We start from the raw sequence: 19,443 nt of genomic DNA, 5'->3' as shown, positions 1-19,443 counted from the left end.
GAACACGTCCACAACTTGGGAGAGCTGGACGAGTCGGAAGCTCTCCAGGGAGGGAAGGAAGATTCTGGAAAGCTGCAAGGTTGGGGCGGAAGGTGCTGAAGGATCAGCGGAGACACGGTTGGGAGTGTGGGGGGGGAGGCTGGCATAGGCAGACTCCTCTCTGCCCCACCCAGACCGGCTTTTGCCGGCTCCCGTTTGCTCTGCCTGGAGGAACCTCTCCCTGGGCTCCACATGTTGAAATCCTACCCTTCCCGGCCTGGCCAGCCAGATGTCCTCGAAGTCTCCCCTCACTCCTCCAGCTGGAAGGGCCACTCCCTGCTGCAAACAATCTTCCCGAGTACAAAATCTGGACCTCCCTCATGGCGCTGACCACTTCCTGCCTGTGCTGTGGTGTGGCCCCTCCCTCCACCCAATAGACCGTGGCCCTGTCCGACTGTTCCCAGGAACCCTTCGGGGCCCAGCACAGAGCGGGTGCTCAAGCTACTCAGGCCTAACCCATGAACCGCACCGTGCGTTCGGGCAGTGATTGTGACCCCATTTTAGGGATGGGGAAATGGAGGCACAGACAAGTGGCTTGACTTGCCCTTACTCCCAGAGCAGAGCCTAGACTTAGCCCTGCGTTTCTGGCCCCAGAGGCAGGGCTCTTTCCAGGGCAGCTTGGTGGGAGGTGGGAGGAGGGTGGGGTGGGGTGGGGTGGGAGCTGGGTCCTGAGAACCAGCAGGCCAGAGAGATTTGAAGTTCGAATGGCCAAGTTCAGGAAAAGCACAGCTGGGGAGGAGCCAAGGTATTTATTATGCTTGGTTTCCTGCTCCAAACAGAGCTGATGGATGGAGCTGCTCCCGTTCCTATAAACAGCTCGGGCCTCCCTCCCCTCTGCCCCTCCCCACTCTCAGCCACCACAGCCCCAACTGCTTCTAGGGAGAGAGGGGTTGCAGGAGAGATGACCAAGGGAGGGAAGGGAGAAGAGTGCGGGGAGGAGGAAGAGAAGGAGGAGATAAGACGGGGGCCCAGAGACAAGAAGAAAGTGGAGGGAAGTAGGGGGTGTTGAGAGAATATTCTTCCTTTGCCTCTTCCTCTGCGTCTTCTGTGTCCCCTGCATCTGTCACCCCCTTCTCTTTCTGAGGACTGGTCTTAATCCCAAGTTTTTAAGTCCTGAAGGGTGGGGGCCATGCATTCAGGAAGAGCTTTCTGAGCTCTCCTTCTGTGCTAGCTCTCGGGCCCTGGGGACACAGAAAGGATTCTGGGTAGAATCTCCCCCCAGGAGCTCTTAGTCTGGTGGCAGATCAGGCAGAGATTCCGCCCCTCCCCCCAGCCCCCTGTGGCCCACAGCAGCCCGGGGCTGTGGAGGGAAATCAGGGCAAACTCCCCGGAAGAGGTGGTGCAGGCAGGGGTTGAAACAAGAGTTTGGCAGGTGGGTCAGTGTAGGTGAGACACTTTAGGTGGAGGAGGCGGGAGAGAGCCTGGTGTTGGCAGGTGGACAGCCCCATGGTTAAGACGGCTGGCTCTGGAGCAGCACATACCTGCGTTCCATCTCGGCTCTGGAAGTTTACGGCTGCCGGAACTTGAGCCTCAGTTTCTTTAAAATGAGGCTGATAATAATAGAAGTCTCTTCAAAGATGGTAAGAATTGCACATAACAACGTACATTAAGTGCTCAGTGCAGGGCTGACTCAGAAGTGCTCAATAATTATCAGCTCTGAGCACCGGGTTGGAGATGGCCAGAGAGAGACGGAGTGCAGGGCCCTTGTGAGCTCCCTGAAGAACAGGGGCACAGAGAGCAGACTGTGGCTCCTGGGCCCTGGGCAGGGGTGACAGCACAGGGGACTGAGAAGGTGAGGCAGCTTGCGGGGCCGTGGGTGCTGCCTTCCTCCCCTCCTGCCCGGCCTGGCCTGCGAGCCTGGCTCCTGCGGGGCCCTGTGCCTTCGGGGAATGCCACAAGAGCTTACTGAATTGAATGGGCTGGGCGACCTGGCACGCAGGCTGTGATGTGGGCGGACGGGGGCCTCCCCTCTCCCTGGAACTTGCCGGATGCTCTGATGACCTAGTTGGCAGCTGTGTCCCTGTTTGGCCGAAAACAGGAATTTCTGCCTTGCTGGGGGTCTTGGCCAGGTAAGCAAACTCCCCTGTTTGCCAGGAAAAGGGGTCAGGGACCTGGTGGGTTCCAGCTGGATTGGAGGTCTGCAGAGCCCTGGGCCGAGCTCAGCCTATGCTGTTGCCTTCCTTTACGCCTTCACTGAGCACGTGGTCTGTGCCAGGGCACTGAGTCACATGCCTTCTGACGCCACGAGCCCCATCTATGAAATAGGCATTTAAGATTTTCCTTTAGGGCACCTGGGTGGCTCAGTGAAGCATTCGACTTCGGCTCAGGTCATGATCTTGCAGTCCGTGGGTTGGAGCCTGCATTGGGCTCTGTGCTGACAGCTCAGAGCCTGGATCCTGCTTCGGATTCTGTGTCTCCCTCCGTCTGTGTCCCTCCCCCACTCTCTTTGTGCGTGTGTGTCTCTCTCTCTCAAAAATAAAAAAAAAAATAAAAATAAACATAAAATGTTCTTTTGGAGGGGCGCCTGGGTGGCTCAGTGGGTTAAAGCGTCCTACTCTTGGTTTCGGCTAAAGTCATGATCTTGCGGTTTGGGAGTTCGAGCCCCACATTGGGCTCCACACTGCTTGGGATTCTCTTTCTCCTCTCTCTCTGCCCCTCCCCTGCTCGCATACTCTGTGTCTCATTCTCTCAAAATAGATAAATAAACTTAAAAATTTTTTTTTTCCTTTGGAGTAGGAGCTCTGAGGTGAGAGGTCACAGCCCAGAGGAGCTACCGTGGAGAAATCTCCAGGGTGCTTGGAGGACAGAGGAAGTGGAGCGTCACTAAGCGGGAATTTGTGGGAGAGGAAGAAGGGAAGAGAAGGCACTTCTAAAGGGGATAGTGTCTGGGTGTCAGGCAGCTGAGAAGGGCTGATGGGTCCACATGAGGACAGGCACAGGGGTCTGGAAAGTGGAGGGTGGGGTAACTGCCTGCCCTCCGGACTCCACCTCAGAGCCCCTCACCTGTCCCCCACCTCCACCCCAGGTGAGGTGGCTCTTGTCCCCTCCCCCAGACCTCACAGCCCACACCCTCCAGCTCCCTTCCAGGGACCAGGAATGCTCTCCTCCTTGCCCCCCTTCCCATGGTCTTCTTTTAAGCTCGGTCTTGAACTGCAGCCATCTATTCAACTGACCATCGATTCAATTCTCTGGCCCCCAGGAGAACATTAGCTCTCCAGCTGGGGAGGCCTCTGGGTATCAGGACCGGATGCTCAGGGCTGACTGGGGCTGGAGCTAGAGATGTGGGCATCAGAGCAACGGAGTGGCTACAATCATGAGGGTGATGGCATTCCTGAGGGAAGAGGGCCTGGAACAGGGTCCTGGCAATCACCACTCAGAAAGCTGGATGGAGATGAGCACATAGCAGAGTCTGAAAAGGAGCGGTCTCAAAGGAAGGCAGACACCAGGTGCGGGGGGGCCTAGATACCAAGGCGAGTGTGCTGAGTGCCGGGCGTGAGGGACGGGGACTCTGGGGTGAGGGACCCCCGCAGCTGAGGGGTCGAGGAGGTACAGCCTGGAAAGTGCACGGAGTCTGGCAAAGGATACCCTAGATGACCTCAGTTCAAGGCAGTGCGGGGGCAGAGGGGCAACGGCACCTGGGGTGGGTGAGAAGGGAGGGGAGAGGGGGGCTACTTCACCAAGCAGTTACCTATGAGGTAGGAGAAGGAAAGGGAAAGCAGTTTAAGGGTCTTTTACTATCTTTCAGATAAGCCAGACTTGAACACAGCCAAGGTGTGAGAGGAATGTGCGAAGACAGAGGAGAGGCTGCACAGGGAGGAAAATGAAGGGCCCGTGAAAGGGCCCGGAGGGTGGGCGGGAGAGACAGCAGGGCTCTGCGATGAGGCAGGGCCGTGAGCACAGAGAGAGGGTAAGAACAGGAGCTGCCGAAGGAGGAAGCGTCAGGCCGGGTCAGGGCTCGTTGAGTGCAAGGGTCAGAGGTGTGGCAGGGGAATGAGGGCTGAGGCCCCAAGGTCCCGGGCGGTGAGGACCCAGAGCCTCAGTCTCCCCTCAACAGCCCTCAGCCCATCTCTCCATGGGTTAGCCATGAGGATCCAAAGCCCGCAGTGGAAGCAGAGGGGGCAGGGCTCAAGCGGATGCCATGAGGCCAATCACCCGCAGTGAGGAGGAGGCTGGCAGGCCACGCTGTTTCTCCCAAATTATTTTTTAATACATTCATGTGGGTTATACAAAGAGCTGGTCCCGAGGCCAGGGCTGTGGCCCGGCTCCTGGGAGGTGAGAGCAGCATTGCGTAGTGTTTTCGAAGATCAGGCACGAAGGGGCCCACGCCCCGCCCTCCAGGCCTGAGGAAGAGTGTTTATGTGCAGTGACCACTTGTGGTTGTGATCCCAACCAGGGCTGGGTCCACCCGGCTGTCCCACATACCACCAGGGCCCCAGGCTGGGGCCAGGATACCAGCTTCTAGCCCCGGCTCTGCCACTGACTCCCTGAGTCCTTGACCCTCTCTGGGCCTCAGTTTTCTTGCCTATAAAATGGGGCCGAGAGAAGGGTGTTTTCATTGTCTCACTCAAGCACCATCGTGAGCCAGACCACGGGCCAAGCATGGGTAAGATGGTGGGGACAGTAACACAGGGTCTTGGGCTGACCCCAGGGCTCCCTGGAAAGCCCGTGATTCCATGGGTGTGAAGAATAGGGAGTTACACCCAGATGAGTATTTCTACTCATTTGTCTAAGAGGAAAAAGTCCCTGCCTGATGGGGACCCGAAAGAGTTTGGAGCCAGCATTATCTTGTGATATGACAGCTGAGAGAGAAGGGAATCACTCAGGGCCAAGCCTTAAACCCCCCTCACACCCCCAGGGAGGTCTGAATCCACTTTTTCTCACAGGCTTTGCCACCGACTTGTGAAGCTCTCAGCAAATTCCATTCTCTTCCCCAGCCTCAGTTTCCCTATCTGTGCAACGGGGAGGTTGGACTCAATAGTCTCAAACTCAGGACTTCGCTCAGTGGAGGAAGAGGGAACACAAGAGCAAAACAGAAAAAGGTGAATACACACCAGTCTGCAAAGGAGGGAGTAAGGGAAACTGAGGCAGAGGAGGAGGGGAGGGCCTGTGTCTACCTGCCTAGGAGAGAGGCGGGAGAGGAGTGGGTGGGTATATGTGGCACAGGATGCCCCCAGGGCCTGTTCCCTCGATGTGGGTCCATTTCCTGTCCACCTAACGGCCTACAGCCCCCACAGTGGCAAAGGTCAGGCCCTGGAGACAGGAGGATTTGAGTCTGAATCTCAGCTATGTCGTTTCTTAGCTGGAGGACCCTGAAGGGAGAGTTTTGGAGTTTTGGTGAAGTGGGATAAAAGACCAACCTCAGAGGGTTGTCGTAAAGAGGCAGACGTGTCACCGCTGCCGAGCCTGGTGCAAAACAGAACCAGATACCTAAGCTTCTAACTCCTGGCTCACCAGCCGGCGTAGGGCTGGGACTGAACGGCATGCCTGCATATGCCTGCAGAGGAGCTGGGGGGCTGGAGCGGTGTTTGGGCTAGTGTGGGCACCACGAGGGTGCCAGGTGGGGAAAGAGCCTGTTTGGAGTGGGAAATGGGATGGTCTACCACCCGGCCGGAACCCAGGGCAACCGCCTCTTAACCAGGAGCCGCTGCAGCCCGCCTAGTAGCCGGATCCATGTGGCTCCACTTCTCTTCCGGTCACAAGCTCTTCGTGTTCCAGAGAGGCTGAAAGTCATTATCAGAAGATGTGACAAACAGTCTGCTTGGAACCGGCTCAGACAAGTCTTCTGGGTCTCGCCCCTCCTTTGCTCTGGCCCTGCTGAGGCAGGGCTCGCCACGGAGCCCCAGGACTCAGCCAGCTGGGGCTGGAGAGCTTTGGGGCCCTGGATCTCCACACTCCGTGTGGTCACTGCCTGGCTTGGCGACCACCTCCCCACCAGGGCCGGGAGATGCCTGAGGGCAGGGATGTGTCTCAGTCACCGGGCGTCCCCAGTCCCCAGAGCAGGATGTGGTGCAAAACAGATGCCGGGCGAAGATTCGTTGACTGGATAGGTCGACCTTATTTTCTGTCGCTCCTGAAACTGCTTGACTTCCGGCTTCCACAGCTGGACCACATGTGTGGCCTGGGAAGTGGGTCACCTGCCAGTACAGCGGGATACAGGGAAAGGAGCCCTGGGCTGGGATTTAGAGAGCAGAGTTCTCAGACCCTGTGTGACCTTGGGTCAGTCCCCGCCCTTGTCCGTGCCTCTGGCTCCCCAGCTGACCCGGCGGGGCTCCCGGCCAGGCCGTTCTACAGTCTCTGGCCTCTCTAGGCTTTGTACTGCTGGTTGAACTTCTGCCGGCGGACACAGCAACAGGTGGCCAGTGTGGTGAGGAGGACGGCAGAGACCAGTGCGAAGGTCAGGATGATGATGAGGTTGACATTCTTGAGCCCCCCCTTCTCACAGTCCTCAGGACGCACGTGGCTCAGGGATACCTCCTCCCGGGAGCCGAAGCGGCAGGTCAGGTCCTGGGTGGCATCCACGTCCACACGGCCCTGGTGCAGCTGGGCTGCCAGCCAGCCGTTGCCGCAGCAGCTCAGTGGATTCCCCTGCAGGTAGAGGCGCCGGAGGCTGGTCTCGAGGCCGCCCATGGCACTGCCCGGCAAGAGGCTGAAGCTGTTGTTCCTCAGGTCCAGTACCTCCAGTGACACAGCCTGCGTCCAGGCAGGCAGGCGGCTCAGGCGGTTCTCGGCAAGATTGAGTCGCTTCAGGCAGCTGAAGCAGGGCAGGTCTACTTGCAGGATGGCCAGCCCGTTGCCCTGCAGGGCCAGGACCTCCAAGGAGGCCTCCAGGCCCGCCAAGGCCCCCGTGGCCACATCCAGCCCTGGGTTCGCAGAGAGGTCCAGCTCAGTAAGCGGCGTGTGGAGGAAGGCACCCGGCCGGAGCACCTCCATCTCATTGTCCGCCAGGTTCAGGATGCGGAGGGAAGAGATGTCAGAGAAGGCCACACAGCCCGAGGGGCCAGGCTCACCTGGCCCCCCGCAAGGCCTGATCTGGTTCCCCTGCAGGTTAAGCTTCTGCAGGCTGGCCAGGCTGGCAAAAGTGTAGGGGGGCAGGTCCTGCAGGGCATTGTCCTGTAGGAGCAGTGTCCGCAGAGACCCCAGGGCCCTGGGGCCCAGCTCCAGCGCCTCCAGCGCATTGTGGCTGACGTCCAGGTGCACGAGGCAAGGCAGGAAGCCCGCACGCCGCACCTGAAAGGCTCGCAAGCAGTTTCGGCTGAGATTTAGGAAGCGCAGGGAGGTCAGGGGCTCAAGAAAGCCCTCAGGGACCAGCTCAATCTCATTGTAGCTCAAATCCAGATTCAAGAGCTGGGAGAGGGGGTGGGTGCTGGAGTTCCGGCTGGGGTTCGAGAAGGGCAAGGCTGACCAACCCTCGGAAGGTGCATGGATGCCCTCACCGCCCTGGGGTGGCTCTGCGGGGAGCCGGATGAGGTTGTTGGACACGTTCAGGTAGATGAGTCTCGGGAGCGCGGCCAGGTCGGGGAAGTGGAGCAGTCTGTTCTCCCGCAGGTCAAGCCAGGCGAGCTGATACTCAGCCTGGGGCTCTGGGGCCGTCTGGAAGGCCTCGATACTGTTGCAGCTCAGGTCAAGCACCCTCAGCTGCTGGAGGCTGAAGTCAGAGATGCAGGTGAGAGAATTCCTGGAGAGATTGAGGTGGGCCAGGTGCGGCAGGGCCTCGAAAGCGCCGTCCTCAATGTCCATGAGCACGTTGCTGTGGAGGTCCAGCCGCTCAAGCACGGGTGTGCCCCAGAAGGTATGGCGGGCCAGGCGGGTCAGGCTGTTCTCTGCCAGCGAGAGGGTGCGCAGGGCAGGTGCCTCCCCCAGCAGCCGCTCCACCAGGCCACTGTACAGACTGTTCCCAGACAGGTCCAGAGATGTCACATGCGGCAGGGGGCCCAGGCCAGGGGCGCTCAGCACGGTGCCCACTGCCAGGCGGTTATGGGCCAGGTTGAGGTGCTCCAGGTGGGGCAGGGCCTGGAAGACACCTGTCTGGAGGAAGCTGATCTCATTGGTGCTCAGGTCCAGGTGCCGAAGCTCTGTGTAGAAGCCCAGGGGCGAGGCCAGGATTCTCTGCAGCTGGTTTCCAGATAGGTCGAGGGCCTCGATGTCCAGTGGGAGCATTGAGGGGACCTGGAACAGGCCAAGACCCTGGCACAAGACCTCCTTGTCTACCTGGGGTGGGTCGGGGAGGGCAGGGAGAGCAGTGGGCATTAGTGGGTGCAGTGGGGGGTGGAACCGGACACAGCATCTGGAAAGGATGACTCAACCCCCTCTCCTACCCACCCCCACCCCAGCCAGACCCAGCGAGGGCTCCACATTCCTCCACCCCAGCCTAATCCTCCCATGTCTGGATGATCTCCATCTTGCCCCCTGCTCCCATTTCTGGCACTCAGTCCTGTGCTGGGCATCAGGGAGGGACTTAAGGAAGTTTGATGGATGCACACAGAAATAACAGACAGATAGGAGGACAAATGAACTAACAAAACACCCTACATTGATTATTATCCCATTTTACAGGAAACTAAACCATATTTCACCTAGAGTGATCCCAAGCCAGTGGACAACAGGGCCAAGCTGATAGCCGGGACTCCTGGTTCATATCTTGGGTTCCTTCTTTGGGCCCAGAGAGTTAAATTTACCCGGCTGCTATTAGACTAGAAACCATGTGGGGAGAAATGTTTCCAAAATGCAATTTGTACTCCTCTCACTAGTTCTCATTTTGGCCTCCTACCCTCAGACCTCATTCCAGGGGGCAGAGCTCCGGGTCCTAGTGCCTGCCTTCCTCGCTGCCTATCCCCAGAGGAGACCTCCTTTCTGCTGCTGCTACCTGCCCCACCTCCATCCGTGGCCTTGCTTCCCAAGGCCCGATCCAGACTGGCCTCTGGAGATGGGAATAGGGGTAGGAAGCAGGGGGAAAGATGGCTGGGGTCCCAACCCACATTCTTTGGTGACAAGAATATGATTTTGCTGTGTGAGCCTTACCAAATCACATCATCGCTCTGGTTTCTTATCTAGAAAGTTAACAGCCTTCCTCAGCACCAACTCAGCATTTTACATTTTATTTAGCACATTCAGGCCCCTCGTCTCACTGGAGCCTCGCAGCAGCAAGCCCGTCAGATATGATCACCCCTATTTACAGAAGCCCAAGCTCAGAGAGGGTAGAGAGGCTCCAGGATCGCTCAGCCGATGAGGAGCAGGGCTGGGATTGGAGCCCGGGTCTCCTCACGATCAAAGGCCCAACTTTCGTCCTTCTAGTGCATGTGCCTTCTGGAGCCTGAATGCTTTCTGTGCAGATACAGTCTCCCCTTCTCATCCCTTCAAGGACCCCAGGAATGCAGCCTTTCCCAGGAAACGGTCTGACTTCCACAACCACCCAGTTCAGGCCTATTCCCGCCCCGGGGTTCTCTGTATCCATTGACCCCTTCTGACCCCTCCACCAGTCAAATGCCTGGCAACTGCTAAACAAACAAACAAACAAACAAACTCTGTGCCACCCTCTGCCTAATCCCCTCCAGGGCAAAGTCCAGGACCCTCAGTGGGGTTCAAAACTGTTTGTAGCCCTTGCCAACCTGTCCCCTCTACCCCCAACCCACTCCTGCCCAGCCCACATGCAGTGACAACATCTGAGCAGTGCCCTTCATACCCTCCCACACCTACCTCTGGGCCTTCTCCTTGCTGTTCCCTGCACTGGTTAGGCCCACCCCCACCCAGATCTGCAGAGTGAGCCCAACATACTGAGCTGGGCAGGTTGGGTCTCCTCTGGGCTCTCCCCGGCCCAGAGAGCCCCTGGTGCTCCCTCTCTCAGAGCTTTGGCCCCAGATTGTGACTGTCTGTGTGGGACCTGCTGCGCAGGGAGCTCAGAGCTAACAGGGACTGGTGTGATTGATGGGGATGCCTTGGACCTGGCCCACAAAAGGAGCTCAATCAGTTTTTTTTAATGAATGAGTCACGGACATCTCTGGCTTAGTAAAGGTCTGAGGGATTGAATCAATCACCTTTCTGCAAGGAAAGAAAAAAGAGAGTCGATGTATTCAAACTGGACTCAAAGCCCATGAGAGTAAAAAGACTCTGGCCCACCCACTTCTCAGATGGGGAGACGGAACCTGAAGATGGCAGTGACCTATGCAAGGTCACAGTGAGTTAGTGGCTGAGCCCCCACAGCAGGAACAGCAGCCTGGGAGCCCCCTGCCTGGCCCAGCTCTCAGCTTCCTCCCCAGAACCCCAAGGTGAGTGTGGTGGTGGTGGTGGTGGGGGGGTCCTCATCAGGCATCTGTGTGACTCTTCCCCGTTCCAGGCAGCCCAGTGACCACTCCTACCACCTCCAGCAAAGCAGCTTCCTGGAGGCCTCAGAGACCCACAGATACACCCGCGGTTGGGCGCCCCCACGAACCAGAAACCCAGCCCTGTCACCTTGCCAGCCCTTCCCGTCTCTTGCCCCTTCCTCCCTCACACCCTCTCTGCCAGCTCGGGCCACTAGGCACGGCCTCACCTCCATCCTCAGCTCCCTGGACCATCCTGACTTAAGGAAGAAACAGCAAAAGGAACACAATGACCGCGGCTGTCACGGAGCGCCAGCTCTGTGGCAGGCCCCGTGGCGGAGTGCGCAGACCCCTTGCCTCATTTATTTACCCTGCTGTACCCCCTAAGGAAACTGAGGCTCAGGGCAGGGGGGTGAGCTTCCCCCAGCTCTGACGGTCAGAGCCTCCAGGGTAGCAGTGTGAGTTCCTTTTCCTGTCGGTGCCGGCTGAGTTCTGATCACTGGGCCCTCAGCTGGCCCAGCACCCACATTGACTACTGCAGCCCAGTAAATGGTACCATTTGCCGAGCATCTGCTGTATGGGGGGCACTGTACTGGGACCCATGTTATCCCACACCCCATCTCGCCTCTGGATACTCAAAGGCTCCCAAGACACAGCCCCTGAGAGCCGAGCCAGGACACAAAGCTGGCCAAGCCCAGGGCCTAAGACTTGCTTTCCACCCTGGTGCCCACGAAGGCTGGCAGGGCGGCTCTGGGCTGCCAGTCCAGGAGGGAGCGTGAAGGCCAGGGTGGCTCTCAGAACTCTGTTTCTAAGGGTGTCCGCTGCGCCTTTGGCTCTGAGCCTCCAGCATGGCTGACATGGCCAAGTTCAGAGCTGTGCTTGACAATCTGCTACCCGCTGTCTCTGGGATGCCAGCATGCCACTGCCCTGCTTTTTTTTTTTTTTTTTTAGGAGGGAAGAGGACTTTCCACCCAACTCCATTTTGCCACTTGCGCATAGAAGGGAAATGAGGTAGAAAGAGGCACCCGGCAGGGGACAGCACCAGCTCGGGAGACCTGGGTTCAAGTCCTAGCTCTGTTGCTTCCTGTCTGTATGACCCTGGTGGGTCACATCTCTTCTCTCAGCCTCGGTGTACTCAGCTGAAAAGAGTTCTTTGTAGGATAAAATGAGAGAAAGCCCTCAGCATGGTGCAGGCACCTCGCGAGCCCTTAGTATGTGGCAACTTCTTTTCACTATTTTGAAAGTCATCGTCACTCCTATATTGATCTTCTATGGTAGTTCAGAAAGTGCTTTCTGAATGCACTTTTACCCAGAATGCAAAGCTCACTCAGCTTCCCTCTGCCTGTTGGGTGGTCCAGCCCCTTCACTAGGACCCCGCCAACCCAGGGAAGGGCTGCCGGCCCTTCCAGCCCCCGAGGCAGCTGCCCCACCTGTATCATGAGCTTCCGGCCCCAGGTCCAGGTGGGGCTGCTGGAGGGCCTGTGCCTTCTCCAGCCTGACTCTGGCCTTCACCTCGGTGACTTATAAGTGGACCTAGGTGGTCCCTTTTCCCTGTATCCTGCGGGGTCCCAGTGACTTCAGGGCTAGTCTGCCTGGCTCGGGGCAAGAAAAAGGACCCAGAGTGAATCAAACCTTACCTCTGCCCTCAAGAAATTCTTGGTCTGGCATGGGAACCAGGCTTGGACCCACTCACCCACTACCCCACGTGCTCAGTAGGAGGGTCCAGAAAGAGGAAGCAAACAGAACCAGAGCAGCCTGGGAGTGGTCAGGGGAGACTTTCTGGAGGAGGTAGCATTTGGCCTTGGCAGTACTGAGTGAGAGGCATCCCATCAGGGAAGCAGCAGACAGGCCCAAGTCAAGGACCCCAGTTAGGAAAGGAGATTTTCTGCATGAGGGACCCAGCTGGCTCACCCCCAATTCCCCACACATACACATACTCTGCATCACCCAGATGGGTCCACTGCCCTGCAGAGGCAGCTTGGGGAATAGAGTCCAATATCAGCCCCCTGGTCCTAGTTGAATGACCTTAGACAAGTAACCTAACCTCTCTAAACAGCTGTTTCCAATTCTATACAATGGGAATAATGGTACTTACCCAACAGGATTAATAGTGCAGAAGGTATTTAAACATTCTAGTAGGTACTTATTAAATATAAGATTTAAATGCATTAAATGCATTCCCTGGGGCACCTGGCTGGCTTAGTCGGCTAAGCATCCGACTTTGGCTCAGGTCACGATCTCCCTGAGATCTCCCTGAGTTCAAGCCCTGCCTGGGGCTCTGTGCTGACAGCTCAGAGCCTGGAGCCTGCTTCGGATTCTGTGTCTCCTTCTCTCTCTATCCCTCCCCCACTTGTTCTCTCCCTCTCTCTCTCTCTCTGAAATAATAAATGAATAAACTTTATAAAAAAATTTAAAAAATAAATGCATTCCCTTTCCTCTTCTAACTCCTCTGACTTCTGGCTTGTGGGGCTGGGACGGCAGGACACCCTAGGGGCCCTACCCTGCCCAGGTGGGGCTTCTTACCATCTTACAGGGCACCTTGTCTCGGTGTTGGGAGGTAGCCAGGCCCAGGGTCAGCACGGCCAGGAGCAGCAGGATCTGGTGGCTCATGGCTCTGTGTAGGGTGGGAAGGAAAGGGGAACACTGTAAGATCACTGGCTCCTTTCCACTGCCCCCATCCTGTCTGTGCCTGCCTTCAGGGAACCCCAGATCACAGTGCAGGTGGGTGAGAACTGGGTCCAAAGGCTACCACAAAGGACCCCTAGTGCCAGGCCATTGCCCCAGGCAGCAAGAGTTTTTAAGGAGTGAGTGACTTGGTCAGATTTGGGTTTCAAAAGACCCTACTTGCTAGAAGACTGCCTGGAGGAGGTAAGCAGGAGACAGAGGGACTCTAAGGGCTGCCCTGGGCCAAGCTCAGGGCTGGGGTGAGGTGAGGTGGGGAGCTAGGCCTCTGACTGCATTTCCACCCAGGTCATAAGCAGGTCCCCCATCCTAGTTCCTTAGACCCCAAACGGAATTCCTCAATTCCCCCCACCCCCGGACTTTTATTTTGCCCTTTTTCTTTTGATTTTCTGATTCTGGAGTCGCTGCCATTGTTTGAAGGCTGGGCCTGGAGCCCTGACAGGAAACCCCGCCAGGAGGCCTCTGCCCTGCCCCCAGCACTGTCGCTGTGGACTTCCCCAGGAGCGGTCTCCAGGCCCTTTACTTTCACTGAAGCTACTGCCTACTGCCAGTGCAGGGGGACTCTTAGGCCTGCTGGTGTCCTCTCCGTGTAGAGCTGAGGTGGCATTGAGGGGGGCCACAGAGGCCCTGAGCAGGGTTGCATCCCATTGCCGCTAGCAGCTCACTTGCTGAGGAGCTGGGCCAAGTGCTAGAAGTACACAGATCAAGCCACTGATTTCATTCATTCATTCATTCATTCATTCATTCATTCACACCTAAACTGAATGCCTCCTCAAGTCTGGCTCTGTGCTGGGAACTGAGGCCACATATAAATGCACAGAAGTGGTCATAATGCATACAGAGTGTTAACAAGGAAGGGCACGTAAAGCCCTCCAAGAGCACTGGACTCAGTCACCCGTAACTGACTGCTTTCTCTTTCCCCTCCACTTGCCTCTTGTGTGACCTTGCACAAGTCACTTCACCTCTCTGAGCCTCAGTTTCCTCTTTTTTTTTTTTAATGTTTGTGTTTTTTTTGTTTTTTTTTTTTGAGAGAGAGAGAGAGAGAATGCATGCACATGCACAAACTGGGGAGGGGCAGAGAGAGAGGGGGCAGGAGATCCAAAGCAGGCTCCGTGCTGACCAGAGTAAGCCCAACAGAGACCTCGGACTCATGAGCCATGAGATCATGACCTGAGCCGAAGTCGGACACTCAACTGACTGAGCCACCCAGACGCCCCTCAGTTTCCTCTTTTGAGGTTAATGCCAACTTTGCCAAGTTTTGTTAACGATCAAATGAGATGCATTCTATGAAAGTGCCCTTACAGAGCCCTTTGTCATAAACCAGACACTCTTCTCAATACTTTACGTGTATTAACTCACTTAATCCTCACAGCAGTTCACGCACTTGGTTCTATGATTACCATTCCCATTTTGCAGGTGGGGAAACTGAGGCTCGGAGAGGTTAAGTAACATGCCCAAGGTCACACAGCTAACCAGTGGCTGGCACAGGCAATCTGTGCCCTAAACGTCTACACTAGAAGGTCACCCACAGGTGCTTAATAAACGAGCACTGAATCGCCACTCTGAAGGGTGCTTTAGAAGAGGAGGCATCTATGGGACCTTTGAGGGCTGGGTCTTTGTTGGAATCCACCAATGTCCTTGTGATAAAGTTTAGATTAAGATGGCTAGTTCTGAGGCCCCTTCTTGCCCAAACATTCAGGGGCATCTTTTAAACGCCATTGCCTGGGTTCCCCTCAGGGCCATGCCCCCCGCCCCCCCACAGCTGCTCTCCTCTCACCTGCTTTCACAGGAAATTTGGTTCTGCTGTCTAAAAAGCAGAACATCACCCCCCCCCCCCTTTGAAAGCTAGTATAGTCAGAATTGAGTGGAAACCTCTCAGGGGGGCCTTCAAGGCCCTTGGGGAGTGTGCCTGCACGGTTAGTTCTTCCCTCCAGCTTCATCTAGCACTGTCCCCTTTCCCACTCTGGGTTCTGGAAGCCTCCTATTGCCTTCAGTTCTCTGAGTGCCTTTTCACTGCCCCAAATCTTCACTTCCTCCCCTCTCTTGTGCTGAATGTCTCCTTATCCTTTGGATCTCAGCTTCGATACCACTTCCTCCAGGAAGCCTTCTCTGATTCCCCAAGTCTGGGCAATGTATAGCCCCTCCTCCAGGTTCCCACAGACCCTGAGCTTCCAGTGAGCACAGCACTGAGCTCTCCGTGGCTTGTGCCTCCAACCCCTTTCCCATGGTCAGTGCCCCAGGGCACAGAGGACTCACTCTCCCCTGGGATCCATTTCACACTAGCAGGCAGGCCAGGGAGGCACTGAGAATTGACACAAGGTGACGCTGGCGAGAGCAGCGTTCTCCTAGACTCTCCCTTCATCTCCCTGCCGTACCTTCCCCCCCATCAGCAGGTGCTGTCTGTTCTGCCTGAAAAACAGACCCTGGGGCGGTCTGCTGCCTCCCTCCTCCATCACTGCCCCACAGTGAGGCACCACCACAACCCTGGGCCTTGAAGCAACACCATACTTCCACCCTGACCCCTTTCAGGCTGCCCTCCACGCACAGCCAGAGTGAGGTCTCCAAATCATATATGAGATCATGAATCTCACAGCTTGAGAACCTCCAATAACATCCAGGCTTTACACAAGCTCTTCTCTGCCCGCATCTCCCATTCGCCCTGCCCTTACCAAATTCCACCATTCCTCAAACATAGCAAGTGCATTCCTGCCTCAGGGCCTTTGCCCTTGCTGCTCCCTCCACCTGGAATCCTAGTCCCCAGATTCTCACACATTTTATTGTTTCCTTGCGTTGATCATTTTCTGTTCCTTTATTTCTGATTCTGTGAGAACAGGGGTCTCTTAAGTGGTGCTCACCAAAGATCTATTGAACGAATGGCAAAGCGAGGGGTAGAGGCTCTACTGCAGGGGCCTCCGAGGTCAGGACAAGGTCAGGACCTCTGGGTCCTGAACCTGAAGGCATTGTTGCCCAAAGGGGCCCTCACCACCCCTCCTCTGCCTGCCAAATTTCACCCTACCCCTGAGGCGGGCATCTGTGCATCCTTCCGCAGTGCCCAGGACTCGATGTGTGGCATTGGAGGGCTATTCACCCTCGAGGGAGCACTGCAGTCACTCAGACCCAGGCTTACTTCCAGACTCTACTGCTTACCGACCCTGCTCCCTGGGCAAGTCCCTTAACCTTTCAGTGCCTAAGCGTCCCATCAGTCCAGCAAGCAGCCTGGTTCCTGTTCTGCCACTGGCTTCCCCCAAGCACAGTGATGATCAAGCTGGGAATGGCTGTCAAAATATCCTGGACACATCTTTCCCAGCTGGGGCAAAGACCCACAAGGCTGATCGGCCCAGGTGAGGCATGTTGAGGAGGGAGGCCTCTGGCCTGCAGACCAGTAGCCTAGGCAAGAGAAGGCAGGAGACATTTTAGAACTCTGACTGGGAGGAGAAATGCCAGAGGATAACCGTGTGTGTGTGTGTGTGTGTGTGTGTGTGTGTGTGTGTGTGTGATAGAGACAGACAGACAGAGAGAGAAAGAGAGAGAGAAATAGCGGGGGCAATGTCTGCTATTATAATAAGCCCATCTCTACTATTTCAGGACGTTAGACACTCTTCTGAGCATTTGACGTATATTATCTCTTTGAAATCACAACCCAATAAGGCGGTTACCATAATTTCCACTTTACAGATGAGAAAACTGAGGCTCAGAAAGGTGAAGCGACTTAGCCCACAGTTACTCAGCTTATTAGCATTTTGGGGGTTAGCCCAGGTCTCCATGACCCAAATGCTGTGTTTTCTCCAGATGTTGAGCTGCCTGCTCGTCCTCACTTTGCCCAGGAGGAAAATGAGGCTCAAAGAGGTGACTTACCCAAAGTCACACAGTAAATAGCAGAGACTGATTCAGAATCTGGTCTGTCTGCCTTCAGAGCAAATGTTTCCACTACACCAGGCCAAGTGCTCCCTCCCTAACCCCTTCCGACGACCCCCACCCCCACCCCTACCACACACACACAAACAGGCTCACAGGACTGGGCTCTGGGGTGCTCCTCTCCCTCCTCTCAGCCCCAGTCTCCAGCAGAGTGGGGTCCTGGGAGAGCTGCTGTGGACGTTCATAGCAAGCAGTGAATCACTAAGGGCAAGCCCCATTCTGGAGACATGTGCATCCCACGGGGGAATTAGACCTTAACCCAAAGGAATGTAGCTGTGATGGTGGAATTTCAGGCAGCCCGGGGTGGGGGTGGGGGTCCCTCACATCTTACCACTCATGAAGAAGGCCGGCTTCAGAGCCCCCTGGGAGAGGTGCCCCCCCCACCCCCCGCCCCTACCAATCCCCACCCAGAGATGGGCAAGGAAGCTCTTTGGTGCGGTGGGATGGGAAGCCCCGGGGCGGCCTGAGTCAGAGGGTGGTGGGAGACTTGGATTCAAATCCCGATCTGCCCTAGCCTAGCTGTGAGTTCCCGGGCAAGTAAGTGCCGGCCTTTCCGCCCCTGTTTTCCCATCTGTCAAATAGGAACGCGGGGCTCTCCCTTCGCGGGAAAGATCAGCTGAGACAGGAGCCGTGGGGCCGAGGGAGGGTCAAGCTTGGCTCCACGCGCGAAGTGGGCGGCGGCGGGAGAGGACTACTGGGGGGCGCGGGAGGCGTCCCGACGGACTTGCCGCACCCCGCGCTCGCCAGGGGCGCGGGACCGCGGGCTCCCCGAGGGGCCGGCAGCCTCGCCCGCGGGGCGGCTCCTACCTGGCTCAGCGCGGCCGCCGCTCCTCTCCCGCGCAGCCCCGGCACATTTTGCGCAAATCTGCCCCCCACGGCCCCACCCCGCGCCAGACCCCGGGGTCACGGCCCGCGGAGGCCCACGGCTGCTCCACTGCCCCACGGGAACCCGACCCGCGAGGGGGCGGCTCGGGCTCCAATTTAAATACCTCTCCTGCCGACCCGCCCCACCACGCCCCCCCTCGGCCAAGCTGCGGGGTCCTAGCGCCCGGCCGGCGCGCCCCCGCGTGACTCGGTTTCTCCGGAACGCGCGAGAGAGTGAAGCATCTTTCCGCTGGAACCCGGGCTGGGAAGGGGCGGGGTGGCAGGGGGCGGGATGAAAGGGCCGGCGGGGGGGGGGGTGGCGGGGGGGGAAGGAGGGTCGCTAAGGAAGCGCTGGGCGGGCGAGGCCGCCCCGGACCGCCGCACGTGCAGCTCGTGGCCCCGCGGGGTCCGGAGGGGCGGGAGGGGGCCCTCTAGGAGCCGCAGGTCCGCAGAGGAAATCCGGCCTGGCCCCGATTTCCCCGCTGCCGGCGCCGCCGCACTTAGGGGGGACAAACAGGAGAGGTGACGGCGGGGCTGAACGCGGAAGGAAATGACCCTTCACTGGCCCTGGGGCGGCCGCAGAGGGGGTTCCCCACACCGCGGCCATCCCCTCTGACGAGTCCAGGCAGGTCACTTCCCCTCTCTGATTGTGCTCTCGTATCCAGACTCGCCTTCCTCCATCATCTCCCGGACCCTTAAGCCGTCCTGTGAAATGGTACCATCCGAGCCTCCAGTTTTCAGATGGAGAAAGCGAGGCTAGGGATGGGACAGCGAATATATAAATAGAAAGCAGTTGTCTGGGACTGGTAAGGTCCCCATTTATATTTGGGGAAACTGAGTCTCGTGGAGGTTAAATGGCACATCCAAAGTCACATAGCCTAACAGAGCAGGGATTGGAACGCAATCTGTCCATAAAGCTAAGTCCAGGTGGTTCTGGGTCCCCTTTTCCAGGCACAATCTTGCTCAGGTTGGTTTAAAGTGCTGTGCGCACAAGGAGCATGGTGGAATCCTCGTCTTTTACATTACAGGTTGAGGCACACCTTCCCCAAAGCCAACCCCTCTCCTAGATGCCTCGGCCCTACCTAATCATGGGTACTCTGTCCTGCAGGGTGTGGACCCAAAGATGGGGGAGAAGGGTCATGGCTGTCTCCTGGGCCTCAGTCCCAAGGATAGAATGTTTCTCTTCCCAGCCCTGAAAGTGACATGGTCTGCTCCATTTTACAGATGGTAAGCGACCACCCAAAGCCTTGTGTTAAATCAGGGCAAAGCTGGGCTTAGAAACTGGGTTCCCTGAAGCCCTAGATGGCTGCCATCTTTACTTCTTCCCATCTGGCTTACTGTGGGGACAGGTGTGGGCAGATGGGGATGGTCCAGAGAGAGGACAAACTGTGATAGCAGGTGGCCCAGGGCCTAACCTAATCTGGGAGGAGATCAGGGAAGTCTTCCCTAAGGAGGGGCCTGAGCTGGAGTGAAGGCATGGGTAGGAAAGGGTGCAGGAGCAGGGAAGGGTGTCGAAGCCTCCCCCTTCCCTGTCAGCCGCTGGAGGCCTCCCATCTATGCTCTTGGAGGTCCCAGCTGGTCATCCCAACCCTCTCTCTTGATTCTAATGCTCTTCTGGTCAAACAGAACCTCAGTTTCCCTGTCCGTA

At 57.1% G+C, this 19,443-nt stretch overlaps 1 protein-coding gene across 1 annotated transcript; it reads right to left on the bottom strand.

Moving 5' to 3' along the window:
- Positions 1-4,224: 4,224 nt before the first annotated feature.
- On the bottom strand, positions 4,225-17,800 carry LRRC32 (leucine rich repeat containing 32). The gene is made up of 3 exons (XM_030333288.2): positions 17,739-17,800; positions 12,858-12,948; positions 4,225-8,247 (listed from the first exon to the last, which is right to left on the bottom strand). Exons 2-3 carry the CDS (start codon positions 12,942-12,944, stop codon positions 6,343-6,345), a joined length of 1,992 nt encoding a protein of 663 aa, XP_030189148.1. The 5' UTR covers positions 12,945-12,948; positions 17,739-17,800; the 3' UTR covers positions 4,225-6,342.
- Positions 17,801-19,443: the final 1,643 nt, after the last annotated feature.

Source organism: Lynx canadensis, chromosome D1 (assembly GCF_007474595.2).
Source record: "Lynx canadensis isolate LIC74 chromosome D1, mLynCan4.pri.v2, whole genome shotgun sequence".
Classification (NCBI taxonomy): domain Eukaryota; kingdom Metazoa; phylum Chordata; class Mammalia; order Carnivora; family Felidae; genus Lynx; species Lynx canadensis.
The sequence above is the reverse complement of the archived record's forward strand: the minus strand, read 5'-3'. Positions and strand labels throughout refer to the sequence as shown.